Source organism: Sapajus apella, unplaced genomic scaffold, assembly GCF_009761245.1.
Source record: "Sapajus apella isolate SASKATOON/1434 unplaced genomic scaffold, GSC_monkey_1.0 scaffold68, whole genome shotgun sequence".
In the NCBI taxonomy this organism is placed as follows: domain Eukaryota; kingdom Metazoa; phylum Chordata; class Mammalia; order Primates; family Cebidae; genus Sapajus; species Sapajus apella.
In genome coordinates this window covers 446,280-464,562 of record NW_022437008.1, presented here as the reverse complement: position 1 = coordinate 464,562, position 18,283 = coordinate 446,280, and the positions used below count along the sequence as shown (strand labels likewise).

General features: G+C 51.5%; 1 protein-coding gene across 12 annotated transcripts in view; it reads right to left on the bottom strand.

The window, feature by feature from the left end:
* The window catches only part of POU2F2 (POU class 2 homeobox 2), a 90,410-nt gene that overhangs the window by 36,203 nt on the left and 35,924 nt on the right, over positions 1-18,283 (bottom strand). For 10 of the 12 annotated variants that reach the window (XM_032249253.1, XM_032249256.1, XM_032249258.1 and 7 more), the window contains exon 1: positions 7,366-7,481. The exons of the other annotated variants lie outside the window; for them this stretch is intronic. In XM_032249253.1, coding sequence (XP_032105144.1) covers positions 7,366-7,393 — 28 coding nt within the window. In that variant the 5' untranslated portion in view covers positions 7,394-7,481. Of the gene's footprint in view, positions 1-7,365; positions 7,482-18,283 lie in introns of those variants that run through there. 12 annotated transcript variants of the gene reach the window in all.

Genomic DNA, 18,283 nt, shown 5'->3' with positions numbered 1-18,283 from the left:
TAGGAAATAGGAAGAACTCAGTAACTGCAAAAAAAAAAAAAAAAAAAGTCTAGAAATTTTGCAACTGAGGATTTATTCAATGTGAAATGCAGCTTGAGTTTTAAAGTCCTAATTAAAAAGACAGGTTATGCATTGCTGGTAGGAGTGTAAATTGATACAAGCACCGTTCAGAAAAGCAGAAAAGATGCCCTCTCCCTAAGATGCAGCATGTCCACTCCTGGGCATCAGCCCAAGAGAAACATGTGTCCTGCCCATCAAAGGAAATGGGCAGAAACACTTCCACAGCCTTTTCATAATGGCCCCAAACTGGAAACAGCCCAAGGGGCCATCAACAGGTGAACGGATAAACAAAATATGGTACGTCCATACAATGAAACATATCATAGCAATGAAAGAAAACAAACCTGGCCGGGCGAGGTGGCTCATGCCTGTAATCCTAGCATTTTCGGAGGCTGAGGCCGGTAAATCACAACGTCAGGAGTTCAAGATCAGCCTGGCCAACATGGTGAAACTCTGTCTCTACTAAAAATACAAAAAATTAGCTGGGTGTAGTGGCAGGCACCTGTAATCCCAGCTACTCAGGAGGCTGAGGCAGGAGAATCGCTTGAACCCAAGAGGTAGAGGTTGCAGTGAGCCAAGATTGTGCCACTGCACTCCAGCCTGGGCAACAGAGCTGAGACTCCATCTCAAAAAAAAAAAAAAAAAGAAAGAAAGAAAAAAAGAAAAGAACAAACTTCTGCTTCATACACATGGTTGAAGCTTAAAGACATGAGGGTGAATGAAAGACGCCAAACACAAAGGCAGACATAATCTATGATTCTAATTACAGGAAATTCAAAAACAGGCAAGCTGATAGCAAATGATCACGGTCAGAGTGAGCACCCTGGGGGTACTGACCAGGAAAGGGTGTGAGGAAGCCTGCAGGCGGTAAGAAAGAATCTGGTTTGGTGGTTACAGGGTCTATACATACGCAAAAATTCATCAAGCTGTACACTTAAAATTTGAGCACTTTTCTCTATATACACTTACATTTTAACAAGCAAGAAAATATTTAAAAGCTAAAAAGCAAAAAGCCAGCACACAGTCCCATTAAGATACACACTGCACCAGGGCAGGTGAATCATTTGAGGCCAGGACTTTGAACCAGCCTGGGCAACACAGTGAAATCCCCATCTCTTCAAAAAATAAAAAAAGTTAGCTGGGCGTAGTGGTGTGCACCTATAGTCCCAGCTACTCAGGAGGCTGAGTTGAAAGGATCACATGAACCCAGGAGGTTGAGGCTGCAGTGAGCCATGATTGCACCACGGCACTCCAGCTTGGATGTCAGAGCCAGACTCTGTCTAAAAAATAAAAATAAAAAGATGCAGACTGCTGAGGGTAAGGAGTGGGTGCCCAGGACACTACCAGAGCTCAGGTCCTAAGAAGGGAGCTGGGAGGCAAGGCTGTCCTGACTCTGGAGCAGTAAAGGCAGGAATCCTGCCTGATCCTAACTAATTCATCCAGACCTTAGCCCTACTTCAGGCAACCACTAAGTCTAACCTGGTCCTAAATCCCACCGCTCCTAGCATCCCTAAAACTGGAACCCCAGCCTCCTCTGGCCTCCTTCCCTCCAGCCAAGCTCCACATTGCCTAAGGGCAATCCTTTCCTGACTCCTCTCTACCTCCTAGAGAAACATCCAGGCTACTGGGCCTGGCCTCCAGGGGCTGGCCCACCACCCTCCACTGCTCTTCTCTTGCAGCTAATGCACACTGCTCTTCAACCACGTTGAGCATCATCCCCTGCTTGGGGGTTCTGCCTGACAGACAGCAGACTGTGTAGGTTCTAAACTCCCCACCTAGCTGGACATCCCTCTCCCACCCACAGATCAAGGCAGCCTCGGATCCCACTGCCAGCCCAGAAAGTCCACACTCATCCTTAGCCTCTGCTATGGGCCAAGTTGCATCTCCCAAAATTCATACACTGAAGTCCTAACTCCTGGTCCCTCAGAATGTAATTGTATTTTGGAGATAGGGTCTTTAAATACTTAATTAAGATAAAGTAAGGTAATCAGGGTGGACCCTACTGCAATCTGACTGATATCCTTATAAGAAGTGGAATTAGGTCACAGATGGGAACAGGGGGAAGACCATATGAAAACCCAGGAGAAGACCAGCTGACCACAAGCCAAGGAGAGAGGCCTTGGAAAAGGCCAACCCTTGCTGGCATCCTCATCTCCAACTTCCAGCCTCGATAATTGTGAGAATGGATTTCTCTTATTTCAGCTACCTAGTCTGTGGTACTTCTCTGTGGAAGCCCTAGCAAACTAAGAGAGCATCTCAAAGCCCCCACCCTCCTGCTGTCCCATCCCTGAGCCCCCGGCTGTGCCCAAGTCCCTTCCCCACAAGACCAAGGGGACAGGCCTGGTCTGACTAATCACTGGGTTCCTAGCATCACTAGACCAGAATGGATTGTAACTGCTGAATGTCCCTCTCTGCAGCAGTCTCTGTCTCCTACTACTTCCCACCCCTGTCCTACTGTCTCTTTGCTATTTATTTTATTATATTTATATTTTGGGACAGAGTCTTGCTCTGTTGGCCAGGCTGGAGTACAGTGGCACAATCATGGCTCACTGCAGCGTCGACCTCCTGGGGTCAAGCTATCCTCCTGCTCCAGCCTCCTGAGTAGCTGGGACTACAAGTGTGCACCACCATATCCAGCTAATCAAAAAAAAAATTTTTTTTTGTAGAGTTGGGGTCTCCTTAGGTTGTTCAGGCTGGTCTCAAACTCCTGGGCTTAAATGATTCTCCTGCCCTGGCCTCTGGGATTACAGACGTGAGCCACCACCATACCTGCACTCTGACATTAAAAACATTTCCTGAGGGTTTGGCATGGGCTGTTCCCTCTGCCTGGAACATTGTTCCCCAATCTGTCCACCTGGTGACCCCCTACACATCCTTCAGGACCCAGCATAAGCTCTGTTTTCTTTCTTCTTTCTTTTTTCTTTTTTTTGATACGGAGTCTCACTCTGTCGCCCAGGCTGGAGTGCAGTGGTGCAATCTTGGCTCACTGCAACCTCCTCCTCCCAGGTTCAACCAATTCTCCTGCCTCAGCCTCCTGAGTAGCTGGGATTACAGGTGCGTGCCACCACGTCCGGCTACTTTTTTGTATTTTTAGTAGAGACAGGGTTTCACTGTGTTAGCCAGGATGTCTCGATCTCCTGACTTGTGATCTGCCTGCTTCAGCCTCCCTAAGTGCTGGGATTACAGGTGTGAGCCACCACGCCCAGCCATAAGCTCTGTTTTCTATGAAACCACCACTTGATGCCCCCCTGCTCCCAGCCAGGTCTCTCTCCAGCTCCCCCTACCCTAGCACCTTCCCTTGTCACTGTGTTTTTTTTTTAAGAGACCAGGGGAGAGTGAGAACACAGTCCCTTGTCACTGTCTTAATGAGGCAACTGTAGCTACCTGGGCCCCAGTATGTCTCCCCTATCAGACTGGGAATTTTTCAAGAGCAGGTCTGATCTCAGGTTCCCAAACACTGCCTAGCAGAAGACATGTGGGTCAGTGGATGGCAGTGGCCCCAAGGCCCTGATCTCCCTCCCTCAGGCCTTTGCCTCTGCTCGTCTCCCACCTGGGTGACCCTTTCCTTCTCTACTAGCAAACTTTGCTCCTCTTTAAGGTTCAGCTCATATGTCACCTCCTCTGTGAAGTACTCCCTGATTCCCCAGATGGCCAGTGTCTCTCTCCTCTGGGCTTCCCTGCCCCTGTACTGTTCTCCATCACATCCTGACCACCCTGGGCAGAGACCTCCACCCCAACTGTGGGCGCTTCAGAAGCCCAGGCTGGAGTCATTGCTGCACAGGCATAGAAGTATGTCTTTGGAATGAATGAATGGATGAATGAATGCATTCAAGAATCCCCTAACTGACCAGGGCCCAGTCCTGTCTAAAACAAACCGCTATCTCTACTGTCACTCACTTTAACATCCCCAAGAAACCTTAACTTAAATCTTTAAGGTATGATTTCCTCTGCAGGGACAGTGGCTGGAAAGACAAGAGTAGTTTGAGGGAAAACTTTCTCCATTCTCTTACCGTTATTCTCCCTACATTCTCCCAACCACTCTTACATATCCCTGCATACTCCCTGCCCCACACCTGGTTGGGCCACAGCAAAATGGCCAACTGTTGCCCTTTGCCCCTTCTCTTTCCACCTCCCCTATCAGAGCTCAATCTGAGAGAAGGGTTAGATCATTTCCACCAGGAATGAACAGGGAGTTCCATTTCCACTGTGGACTAAAAGCCAAATGACACCTTAACAGGGATTCCAGGGCACTAGCAACCATGGACTTGGAGGGTCTGTCAAATGGCTCAGCCTCAGCCTCAGCCTCAGCCCAGGCAGGGATGCCCATTGAATGTCACTCAACTCTAAAGAAATACTGATGCCTGTACCGACCCTAGACTCTCTAATTTCAATGGTACAGGGTGTGACCTGGGCATCCAGATATTTAAAAGCCTCTCCAGGTGATTCTTTTTTTCTTTTTTTTTTTTTTGGAGACGGAGTCTCACTCTATCACCCACCACCCACGCTGGAGTGCAATGGCGTGATTTTGGCTCACTGCAACCTCTGCCTCCTGGGTTCAAACAATTCTCCTGCCTCAGCCTCCGAGTAGCTGCAATATCAGGAGTGCGCCACTACGCCCAGCTAATTTTTGTATTTTTAGTAGAGACGGGGTTTTGCCATGTTAGCCAGGCTGGTCTCAAACTCCTGACCTCAAGTGATCCACCCACCTTGGCCTCCCAAAGTGCTGGGAATACAGGCATGAGCCACCGTGCTCGGACACCTCCAGGTGATTCTAATGTGCTCCATCCCCTGGCACCTTCAGAAGCTCCTCTCAAAGCCTTACTCACACACAAAAAATTGGTTGGTTATTTACAGCCATTCCCACCCTCATCTAGGTAATGTGTAATTCTTTAGGGGAACTGGAAGAGAAAAGCAATGCAAAGCCCTACCAGGCCCCTTGGAGCCATGTTGCCCGTTGAATCCCACCTTCCTCAGGTTAGGCCCCTACCCAGGTGCTGCCCACACTGAGCTCACACTCGCTTGCCCGACTGCCCCAGGCCTGGGACTCTGGGTCCTCTCCACCCTCCCACTCCTCCCTCCCCGGACTTTCACTTCTCCTCTGCATTTCCCCCCCCCGCCAGTTTTAGCAGACTTAGGCCAGCTTCTCGTTAGCACTTACCGAAAATGGGGCTAAATATAGAGGGCCCAAGGACTGCCCCTCACCCCTCTTGGCCCCACTTGTCCTGTCCCCTGGGTCCCCTGCCTCCGCAGCCTGCCTCAATCAAGGCTACAGCCTAGGAGCCCCTGTGGGCAGGTTGGTGCTGCTGGGAACCTCTGTGGGTCCAGCTGGCTGAGTCTCCATCCTCCCCAGAAGCAGCACCTCACCCCTCCCTACCCCACAGCTGTCCCTGAGTGGCCTCAAGGGAGTGAACACTTCTGACCTGTCAGGAGGGACGGATGGAGATACAGGCAGCAGACACAACAAGAGAGGTGGCTCCACAGCTGCGCTGACAGCAGGCAAGAGCTGCCAACAGTACACACCCCACGGCCACAGGCAGGCAAGGCCCCGGCCAACACACCACAAGAAACAGATGTGCAGATTCCAGACAGGAATGTGAACACGTTTGCAGATAAGACACATGCCCAGACATGATGCCATGGGCATATATGCAAAACACACACACAGACATGTGTACGCACATGCATTTACACACACTCTCACACTGAGTGACACACAGCCAGCCAGACACACACAGAAGTACACAAACTCACACACCCAGAGTTGAACACAGACATACACCCTCCTTTATACTAGACCCAGTCACTTACAGACTCAGATATGTGTACGCACACATGTACTTACACACGTTCTCACACTAAGTTATATCAGTCCAGCCAGAGGTACACACCCAGATATGCACATGCTCACACGTACTCACACACACATACCCAGAGTCACCTCATCCTGGAAGATGGCCAGGGTTGACCTCTGAACCCAGTCCACAGGTATGGACCCTGGCCCTGACCCCTCTGCCTGGGCCTCCCCTATCCCAGCCCTGACCCATCTATGCTGTCATTGGTGACAGGTCTGTCTTCTCCAACAAACTGGAAGCTCCAGGAGGACAGACCTGAGCTGCCCTTTCCACTGTTTTTCCAACACCTAGCACAGAACTGCTCAATAGATACATGTTGGTGGAGGACACAGGGATGCCCGCACACAATGGCGCATATGGGACAGCACACACCACCAAACCGAGACTCGTGCCCATGGTCACGTCTGCATAGCCACAAATGAAACAGGCATGAAGGGCTGAGTGCCTGCCGTGTTCCAGGCACTGTGCTAAGCATGGTACGTGTATTATCTCATTTAAGGCTCCCATCAACACTGCTGAGTGATAGCCATCACCAGACAGACATGTACACATTCTACTAAATGAGCCAACAGCTATAAATCACCTTAGACGGTGCCTGGCACACAATGTTCACTCAATCAATTGACATTTGGTGGAGGAGGCATTTAATAAGCACAAAAACAACCACATAATGAAATTCCCAGCAGTGATAAGTGCCTGGAAGAAAAGATAAAGCAGGATGAGGGGACTGACAGTGACAGGATCAGTGCCAGTTTAGATGGGGAGGTCAGGGAAGGCCACCCTGAGGAGGTGACATCTGAGGTGAATAAAGTGAAGAAGTGAGCCAGGGGATCATCACCAAGGCTACCCCACAGTGCAAACACAACAGCCCCCTACACTCACAAGCACACAGTAGTCCCACTCAGAGCACTCAGAACTACTGTACACACACACACACACACACCCGCGGTACCAGATGCGCACACACCCACTCAATAGGGAATGACACCGCCCCCCCCCCCCCCCCCCCCCCCCCCCCCCGCACCCCCGCTCCCCCCCCCCCCCGCGACAGCTAAGGCCCCCCCCCCCCCCCCCCCCCGCTGAGTCCAGCAACTTAGTGTTCCAACCCCTTTGCAGTCCTTATCCAAGAATCACCCTTGTCACCAACCCCACTGGTTCTCCACATGAGGTCCGGCTATTAACACCCAGCTCCCTCCCTCCTGTCCCCAGACCCCTTGGAACAGGGCAATGGAGAAGAAGAGGTTGGATGTTCCAGTGCCTGATGTGAAAGGGGAGGGCAAAGAGGAGCTGTGGGGGTTGGGGGGTACCCGGCATGGGAGAGAGGGAGTTGCTAGAGTACAGAGGAGAAGGACAATGGAGACAGCTGAGGAGGAGGGGCAAGGGAGGGCCCGCAGAGCAAAACTAAATGTGCTGCCTGTCCTCTGAGCAGTGGCGCAGGCACCAGCCCCCTTACCTGGAGCCCCCATGCTGGAGTGAACCATGCTGCCCGCCCCGCCAGGGCTGGGGGAACAACTGTGTCATCTCCCCACCCTCTCTGGGGGCTGAGCCCTCCCTGCCGGAAGTCACTCAGGGAGGAAACCACAGGGCCGGTCCGCCCCCTTCAGAAGGGAAAATACCCTGGCCCACAGAACCGCCCTGGCAGCCTGGCCCACCCCAAATCATGTGTGTGTATTGGGGGTGTGGGGGCTAGTGGGGCAGAGGATAAGCAGGCCAGAAGAGCCCACTCCTACCACTGCGATCCAGGAGGTGCCTGCAACAGTTGCCTCCCCTCCGCCCCACTTCTACTGCCCCCATGGAGGTAAACAAATCTGGAACAGGGCAAGGGGATCTGGGAGAGAAGGTGGGCCCACAACAGTAACAACGATAAAACACTAGCCTGCAGCTTATTGGAGAAAGGACTTTGCCGATGCCTGACCCTGTGCCTCACTCTTGACAGGTGCCATCTCGAATGTGGTGGTCACTGTTATTTGCCTCATTTTACAGATGAAAACACTGAGGTTCAGAGACGTGAGCAGTAGCTTTCTCAAGGGCCCAGAGCCAAGAAGCGTTGAAGCTTAAAAGCACGCCGCGGCAGGGAAGATCAAGCAAGTTCTGTGCCTATCTGCAGGTGAGCTGTTGGGTGTCACCATTGGGAGGAAGTGGTGCCCGTGGGCAGTGGCAGTGGGGACGGTGGGTCGGGGCCTTGGCCTGGAGCTACAAGAAGTCGCCGGCCTACAGCGGGAGCCCCAGGCGGCTCTGGCGGAGGGGAGCACCAGGTCTGCCTGCTGCCGGCTGGCTCTTCGCGCTGCGCCGCTCCCAGTTCAGCGCCTTCGCGACCGCCAGAGGGCGGCAGCGCCCAGCCAATGGGCCGGAGGGCGGGGCCGGCTGCGGAGGAGGGAGCCCCTCCCTCCGCTCCCCTCCCTCCGCTCCCCTCCCAACATCCCCCCCAACGCCCCCGCGCACACACCTGCCAGGGTCACACAAAGGCGCAGGACTCCCGGCGCACCGCAGCTCAGACAAAGGCGCACCCGAGTCCGCTGCCCTCTTCCTCTTCTTGGTACCCGGGGTCTGAGGCTGCTGGACTGCCTGGCGTCTCCAGACACCTCATCTGCCTACCTGGGCCCAGCAGGACATGCTGCATCCCATGCCTGGAGTGCTCCCCAAACCACAGGTGCAGGCATAGATGCCTGAACTCACCCCCCCACACACAACTATTTCTACACATGGACCCCAGCACGTCACACACACGTGTGCACACACAGACGTGCATGAACACATCTTTGTGCACAGGCCCCAACACCAGCCCTCCCTGCTGACGATGGTTACTCCCATATACTGATACCCCCTCTACTTGCTCACATGGACCCAAGACACAAAGGCATTTCTACACATACGTGCCCAGGCACGCTTTCTGGCCTCTCACACCCACACTCACACACAGGCACACTGAAAAAGGGCATACCACAGGCAGAACTACAGGAGTGCCTTCCCCTGACGGCACACATGCCCTGTGCACCCAGACACACCCAGGCAGGCAGGTGGGCACAGCAGGAAGGACCAGCAGTTCTCATATCTGCACATGAGAGGGAACAGTTTCCAGGCATCTACACTCCACAACATCCCATATTGTAAAAGGCCATTTCACAGAGAAGATCCACAGACCACACAGCAACTGGCCACAGGATTTCTATACATGAGGGTCTTCCCAACAGCAGCCTGGAGGCAACGGGTCCTGGAGCCTTGTCTCGAAGCTGTATTTCCGCAGTAAGCTTTGTTTTCAATTAGGATTTGTTTGGGGGGGGGATTGGAAATGGGGCTCATAGGACACTGGGGGAGCAAAACCTCACCAGCCACCCCTATGCTCCACCCTGGACAGATTCAGCATCATCCATGTCAGGAGCATGCTTTTGGACGTGACCCCATTCCAGCCCCTTAGGGTGAGCCAGCAGAGAAGGACCACCACTTCCAGTGCGGCCAGGTCTGCAGTTCAGTCCTGGAGCTGGGGAAAGCTGTATACATTCCCTGAAAGATGAAACCACCCCATTCTTCTTGCCTTCCATGCTAGTTCCATTCTTAGTGCCTCAGACCAGAGCTGGGCCTGGTGAGGGGATCTTGAAAGAGGATGAGTCTGCCCAAGAGAGGATAGAGGGGCAGAGTTTGGAGCACACTGGGTGGGTACAGCCTGGCAGCCAAAATGGGCAGGTTCAGGCAGTGGGAGATGGTGGCCTCATTGCCACAGAAGAGGCCTCGAGTCATGCTGAGCAAAGCAGGTAGGGTATGGGAGCTGGGGAGCAGTGGGGGCCACTTGAGGTGCAGGGAGCTTGGGAGGGAGACGGCACAGGGGAGGCCAGGCTGGGCTCAGGGCTGAGCGGTAATTAAAGGAGACGTAGGGGGCTCCCCAGGGCCAGCGGGGCTGGTAACTGACACGCGGGCCCCATTGCTCCACTCATATTTCTCACCGGATCGATACGTTTGACTCCCGACAAGACAATAATCGCTTGTACGCGGCCGGCGAGTCGATCAAATACATTATTAGAGCGAGGTCCCCCGGGGGCCCGGCGGGGAGTGGTTGGGGGGAGCAGTCAGCCCACCGGGGACAGCAGAGCAAGATTCTTCACCCCTCAGGGCCCCCAGCCATAGCCTCTTCCTCTTGGCCACCCCTGGGGACCCTCTCTGTGGCTCAGTTCCCCAACCTCTCTCCAAATGCCTGCTGCTTTGGTGATCTCTCTACTCAGCCCCCAGCATCATCCCTGCTCTGTGAGGGGACCCAAGGGTTCTTTCCCCATAGGCACTGCCTTCATCTGTAAGGCTGTGGCATGTGGGAGCTCAGAGAGGCCCCTCAGACCCCCAGCCTGGCAGGACACAGGGAGACCAAGCCTCCGGCCACACTCTGAGTCCATGGCTGGGCCAGATGAACTTGGGCCCAAGACTGATTGATAACCAGCTTCCTCTGACCAGCCTCCTTGCTGCATCTAAGCACACAGGGCTTCAGTAGCACCCAGGCCAGGGGCAGCCTCTCGGGGGGTTAGAGAAAGCTAGCTTAGGGACCCAAACAGGCAGGAAAACAGGACGATAGGGGTGACAAACAAACACATAGACAAAGGGTTGTGTCTGCTCCTGCTGCAGGGCCATCCGGTCCCCCAGTGGGCCTCAGATACCCTGAAACCATGCCCAGCCTCAGCCCTGGCCCACCCTAGACACTGCTTGCCACACTTGCCCACTTTCCTGGCTTCTGGGCTCAAGCCTATTTCCCCCTTTTAAAAAAATTCAATTAAGCTTTATTTTTAAAGGCTTTTTAAAAGGCTTTTTGTGTGTGTGTGTGAGATAGTCTTACTCTGTCACCCAGGCTGGAGTGCAATGGCAGGATCTCGGCTCACTGCAACCTCCACTTCCTGGGTTCAAGCAAGTCTCATGTGTCAGGCTTCTGAGTAGCTGGGATTACAGGTACGCGCCACCATGCCAAGCTAATTTTTGTATCTTTAAGAGAGACAGGGTTTCACCATGTTGGCCAAATGGGTCTCGAACTCCTGAGCTCAAGTGATCCACCCACCTTGCCCTCCCAAAGTGCTGGGATTACAGGCGTGAGCCACCACACCCTGCCTCAAGCCTATTTCCTGTTTATACACCTGCTTTGCCCGCTAGACCCAAAGTGCCCCCTTTGCTTCTCCAGCAGCCCTAAGTCAAAGTCAAGTTCTGTTTAGGAGTATCCAGTATTCAGGGACTTAAAATATTTCTTCCTCTTCTTTTTTGTCTTCATTATCAGTGGCATGATCTTGGCTCACTGCAACCTCTGCCTCCCAGGCTCAAGCCATCCTTCCATCTCAGCCTCCCAGGTAGCTGGGACCATAGCCATGCACCAACACATCCAGGTGGTTTTGTATTTTTAGTAGAGACGTGGTTTTGCCATGTTGCCCAGGCTGGTCTTGGAACTCCTGGGCTTGAAGCCATCTACCCACCTTGGCCTCCCAAAGTGCTAAGATTACAGGCGTGAGCCACCACACCCGGCCTACTCTGTGTTATTTGAACCAATACATTATTTCTAAGTCTTCATGACAGTCTGAGGAGGTAAGGTCTGTTATCATCCTCATTTTACTAACAAATTGAGCCTCAAAAAGGTGAAGTCACCTGCCCCAAGTCACACAGCATGAGTGGTGGAGTCAGGTTAATTTAAGCCCAGGTCTGTCCCCCTGTACTGTCCCCCTCAGTACAGCTTGCTCTCTCTGTACTGAGCCCTGGAGCTCCTTCTTGGAGGGGTGAAATGCTACCTATCCTTCAGGAGACAACAGCAACAGCCAGCCACTCCTTGCCCAGTCAGCAACGCTGGAATCCGTCTGCAGCTCACAACCCAATGCCCACAGCCTTCGAGTCTGTTTCTTGATATTCAGCAATGCACTTGGAATCCTGATCCCATCAGCTCCTGGCTGAAGGTGGGCCAACCCTTCCCCATTTCCTTCAATTCAAACATTTCCTCATGTCCCTCAGTGCCAAGCCCTGTGCCAGGAGCTGAGGACCCAGAGGTGAGCTAGGTCTAAAATCTGACCTCAAGGAGTGTTAACAGTCTGAGAGGAAGACTGGAGTGGATAAAAATACCTTGACAACATGGTGAAACCCCGTCTCTACTAAAAATACAAAAATTAGCCAGGTGGAGGGCACCTGTAATCCCAGCTACCCAGGAGGCTGAGGCAGGAGAATCACTTGAACCCGGGAGGCAGAGGTTGCAGTGAACCAAGATCGTGCCATTGCACTCCAGCAAGGGTGACAAGAGTAAGACTCTGACTCAAAAAAAAAAAAAAAAAAAACCTCTTGATAATTTATCACTCAGTAAGTATCCAATAAACATTATGTGCCAAGCCATTGCTAAGCTCAGAGAATGCAGTAGTTTAAAGCACCCCATACAGCTTATAGTCTTTGGGGGAGAAACAATTTTTTTTTTTTTTTTTGAGACAGAGTCTCACTCTGTTGCCAGGTGCCATGCTGGAGTGCAGTGGCACGATCTCGGCTCATTGCAACCTCCGCCTCCCGGGTTCAAGCAATTCTCCTGCCTCAGCCTCCCAAGTAGCTGGGACTACAGGCACACGCCACCATGCCCAGCTAATTTTTGTATTTTTAGTAGATACGGGGTTTCACCATGTTGGCCAGGATGGTCTCCATCTCTTGACCTCGTGATCCACCCGCCTCGGCCTCCCAAATTGTTTCCCGCCCGGCCTGAGAAACAATTTTTAAAAGTTATCAGCTAGCTGGGCGTGGTGGTATGCCCCTGTAGTCCCAGCTCCTCTGGAGTCTAGGGCAGGAGAATCACTTGAGCCCAGGAGTTCAAGGCTGCAGTGAGCTATGATAGCACCACTACATTCCAGCCTGGGTGACAGAGCAAGACGCAATCTCTTTAAAAAAAAAAAAAAAAAAAAAATTGGCCGGGCACGGTGGCTCACACCTGTAATCCTAGCACTTTGGGAGGCCAAGGCGTGCGAATCTCAATCAAGGTCAAGAGATTGAGACCATCCTGGCCCATATGGTGAAACCCTGTCTCTACTAAAAATACAAAAATTAGCTGGGCATGCTGGCACACCTGTAGTTCCAGATACCTGGAAGGCTGAGGCAGGAAAATCACTTGAACCTGGGAGGGAGAGGCTGCAGTGAGCTGAGATCACACTACTGCACTCCAGCCTGGAGACAGAGTGAGACTCTGTCTCAAAAAAAAAAAAAAAAAAAAATCAAATAAAAAATAAAAAGCTGTCAAATAAATATGTAATTCTAAGTCAGGAAAAGTTATTTCAAGAATAGGTAGAGGATTGAGCCAGGCGTGGTGGCTCACGCCTGTAATCACAGCACTTTGGGAGGCTGAGGTGGGCAGATCACGAGGTCAAGAGATCAAGACCATCCTGGCCAACATGGTGAAACACTGTCTCTGCTAAAAATACAAAAATTAGCTGGCCACAGTGGCACATGCCTATAGTCCCAGCTACTCAGGAGGCTGAGGCAGGAGAATAGCTTGAACCCAGGAAGTGGAGGTTGCAGGGCGGAGATCGCGCCACTGCACTCCAGCACTCCAGCCTGGCGACAGAGCAAGGCTCCATCTCCAAAAAAAAAAAAAAAAAAAAGAAAGAATAGGTAGAGGAGAGGCTGGGCATGGGCTCACACCTTTAATCCTGGTGCTTTGAGAGGCTGAGGTAGGAGAATCGCTTGAGGCCAGGAGTTTGAGACCAGCCTGGACAATATATCAAGATCCCATCTCTACAAAATAAAATTGTTTTAACTTAGCTGGGTGTGGTGGTGTGCATGTATAGTCCCAGCTACTTGAGAGGCTGAGGTGGGAAGATTGCTTGAGATTGAGGCTGCAGTGATCTACCATCATGCCATTGCACTCCAGCCTGGGCAACAGAGAGAGACCCTGACTCTTAAAGTGGAAGGAAGATACCTGATGTAAACAAAGGGTACAGAAAAGTGTTGTTGCAGAAAATGTCCCAAGGAAGTCACATTTACATAGCAACTGGACACAGTATTCTTGAGGCAAAGAATGTGGAGGAAGATACTCCAGGCAATGGGAACAGAGGTGGCGATGGATCGATGGCAGAAAACAGCGTGGCAATTCCAGGATCAGATAGGAGGCCTATACAGCTGGAGCAGAGTGAACAGAGAAGAGAAGATAGAAGACTAGGTGTGAGGTGGTGAGGCAGCCAGGGCCAGATCACACGGGGCCTTGCAGGCCACAGTAATAATTTGGGACTTATTATTAAGAAGAATGGGACACCTGTGAGAAGGTTTCAAGCAGGAGAGTGGCATGGTTCTATGAACATTTTTGTGACAGCCCTGGCTGCTTTGGAGGCCGCAGTAAAGAACCAGAGGATGGGGGTGTCAGGGTCAGTGTGAGGAAGCTGATGAGTTCCATATCACCATCAGCTGATGGTGACAGGAAGTAAGAATTGGTGATTGGCTAAATATGGGAGTCACAGAGAAGTCAAGAATGAGGTCCAGGTACTTTAAAGTATCTTTCCTGTCACAGAAGATTGGGGCAGGTAGAAGAGCTTAAGTTCAGGTAAGAAAGATCAGGGTAGGACCTGAGGTCCTGAAGGATGAGAGGAAGGGCAGGAGGTAGGGAACAGCATTCAAGGGTGTTGGCAAGGTTGAAGGTCCCAAGGTGGGGACAAACTTGGGACTTGTCCTTGGTTCCCCAAGATTGTCCTTGGCTTCCCCAAGTTTGTCCTCAAGTTCCTTTGAGGCTGGATTTGAAGTGCAGGTGGAAGGCTTCTGAGCAGAAGCATTCTGTGTAAGGAAGTTCTACTGGGGACGAATGTGGGGACAAATGTGGGGACAGGCTGGTAGGGTGGAATCTGGAGAAAGGACGACCGGTGGGGAGGCTGGGACAGTCGTCCAAGGTGGCAGGGGAGAACAGCCATGAGGATCAGGATGAGGATACACATTCAAGCTGGAGTCTACAGGAGCAGGAGGTAGGAACTGAGTGCTGGGCCAGGGTGGCTGGGTGGATGCGAGGTCATCACTGAAAGACAGTGAGACAGGAAACAGATATGGGGAAGGCACTTGGGTCAGTCCCAGGGGGAAAGTCAGGAAACAGCATCTTCCAAGCAGCAAGGTCTGTGGACCAGGAAGCCAGCAGATGCTTAACAAATTCACATGGACACAAACATTCCTCAACCTACCTTCCCCCCCACCACCAATTTTCCACATCCACCAGAATTCCCAGTTTGCCTCATGTAAGAAAAGAAGCACTGCAGTGTGAATCAAAGAAAATGAAGGAAGACCAACTGGCCAGGCCCAGTGGCTTAAACCTGTAATCCCAGCACTTTGGGAGGTCAAGGCGAGTGAATCATCTGAGGTCAGGAGTTCAAGGCCAGCCTAGCCAACATATAGTGAAACCCTACTAAAAAATACAAAAATTAGCTGGACATAGTGGCACATGCCTGTAGTCCCAGCTACTTGGGAAACTGAGGCAGGAAAGAATCGCTTGAACCCGAGAGACAGAGGTTGCAGTGAGCTGACATCATGCCACTCCACTCTAGCCTGGGCAACAGAGCAAGACTCTGTCTCTCAAAAACAAACAAACAAAAGAAGACCAACCAGTCCCTATTCTGAAATTCGTCCTCTAGCAACCTAGAGCCAGTCCCCTGAACTTCCTGGACCTGTTTCCCCAGATATAAGTCTGAGATGGGCTGGAGAAGCACTCTAAGACTTCTTTCAGCTCTAATAGTCTTTTATTTTATTTTTATTGACTGCAACCTCCACCTCCTGGGTTCAAGCTATTCTCCTGCCTCAGCCTCCCAAGTAAGTAGAACTACAGACATGGACCACCACGCCCAGCTAATTTTTATATTTTTAGTAGAGACAGGGTTTCACCATGTTGGCCAGGCTGGTCTCAAACTCCTGACCTCAAGTGATCCACCCGCCTCAGGCTGCCAAAGTGCTGAAATTACAGGCATTAGTCACTGCGCCAGGCCCCAGCTCAAATATTCTATAGCTTGAAAGAAACAAGAACAAGTGAGATGAACTGATGGCTCAACTGACCACTGACAAATAGGGGGGTAAAGCAGAGCCAACCTACTCTAAGGAGGCCCTGGCTGGGTATACTCAGCAACCCACTGACTCCTCACTGTCATCTTATAAGGGAGAGACCATTATTATCCCTACTTTAAAGATTAGGAAGCTGAGGCCCACAGTCACACAATTAGGCTGGGATGAACCCAGAAGCTTGCTGACCCCAAAGCTTGTGCTTCAGCTGTAGTGTTGAGCTCGCTGCTCCTCAGCCTGGCTGGTGCGAGTCTCACTCAGATTGCAGATCCCCCAGGAACAGGGTCCCTTGGCATCCACTGCCATGTGCTCACCAGGGTCTTCAAATGAGCTGTAGGAGCAGGCGCCTGGCCGTGGGCCTTCCCCAGTGAGGCTCCACCTTTGGCCCAGAAGCCCCCAGCCCCCTGCTTCTGACCTTAGGCTTTCCACAGCCCACGTGCGCACTTCCTGTTCTGCTCTAGCTCCCACTCACCCAGCACCAACTGTGCGGGTTCAGAGGCCTCTGCTGCCGCCCCAGCTCCCAGCACAGGGAGCTGTCCAAAGGCTGAAAAGCAAGAGCCCATGGTCTTGACCCAGAGCCCTCCTGCCCTGCTTCCCCCTTACAAGGGGGAAGGACAAACCCAATCCCCTTACCATGGCCTCTAGAGCCCTAAAGGACTTTCCCTCTGGCCATGTGAGTACCACGCTCCAGCCACACTGGAGGAAGAGGAAGCCAATTTTGTCCCCAACGTCGGGCCTTCAACCTTGCCAGCCCCCTTGAATGCTGGTCCCCACCCTCCTCCCCTTCCTCTCATCCTTCAAGACTCCACTCAAAGGCCACTCCTCAGAGAAACCCTCCCGAGTCACACTCTGCTCCATTCCCAGTTTTATTTCCGTCAGAGCACTCTGGAATTCAATTGCTGCCTATTCACTTTACTGTCTGTTTCACCCTCTAAAATGTAAGCTCTCTGAAGATAGGTGTCCTTTTCTGTCTTGTTCACTGTGGTATTCTTGATGTTTTAACAGTGCTTGGCACAGAGTTAATGCTTGTACCTTATTTACTGAATGAATAAATCCTCCCAGGCACCCATGGTCCACAGAACAAAATCCAAGGCTGGCTCTCCAAACCCGAATGGATATGGTGCCTCTCAACCTCCTCAGCTGTCTCACCTTCAGAGCTCACCTTTCTCCTCTGTTCAATAACTTGGGCTCCCCTATGTATCACATCCCTCACGCATGCATTTGTCTGCCACAAATTCTGTACCCACCAGCCTCTGCTCAAATCTCCTCTCTCTGGAAGCCTTCCCTGACATCAGTCTTGCCACAGCTCCAGGCAGTATCCCTGGACTTTAGCACTAATTATACTGCACTGAGTCATTTCCCAACGACGCTGTCCCTACAGACTGTGAGCTTCTTGAGGAGAGGGCTCAGTTTGACATGTTCTTGTAGACTCAGAGCCTAGCACTGGGCCTGCATTTAGCCAGGGCTCCAGGAATGTTTGTTGGGTAAGGACAACTGCCCTGCAGATGGTTAACCATCTATACAAGTACACACAATGACTAGTTTGGGAGTCAGTCAGACGAGGGTTTGGAATCTGGTTCCTCCATTCATTTGCTGTGTGACCCTGGGCAGGTGACTTCCCTCTTTAAGCCTCAGGCTCCTCACCTGTGAAATGGGGGCAGTAACACTGGCTGACAGGAACTTAATTAATTTTTTTTTTTTTTTTTTTGGAGACAGAGTCTCACTTTGACACCCAGGCTGGGTGTGGTGGTGCATGCTTGTAATCCCAGCTACTCAGGAGGCTGAGGCTTGAACCTGGAAATTCGGTGGTACAATCTTGGCTCACTGTAACCTCTGCCTCCTGAGTTCAAGTGATTCTCCTGCCTCAGCCTCTCAAGTAGCTGGGATTACAGGCCTGTGCCACCATGCTTCGCTAAGTTTTTGTTTTGTTTTGTTTTGTTTTAATAGAGATGAGATTTCATCATGTTGGCCAGGCTGGTCTCGAACTCCTGCCCTCAAGTCATCTGCCTGCCTTGGCCTCCCAAAGTGCTGGGATTACAGGCAGAAGCCACCATGCATGGCCAGGAATTTAATTAATCTTAAATATAATACTTGCCACCACACCCTAAGAACAAACATGTTCACTAACTACATCAAGATTTGAGGTTGAGAAAAATAAGAAACAGTCTAGATGCCACCAACAGGACAGTGACTAAGTAAATTATAATACATTCATACTCAGGAATACTATGCAGTTATAAAAGAGAATGAGACAAGGACATGAAAAGTTCTCCAAGACACTGTTGAGTGAAAAAGCAAGTTGCAGAACGATTTATACAATCTGATAGCACTGATGTAAAACACATACATCTTTTTTTTTTTTTTTTTTTTTT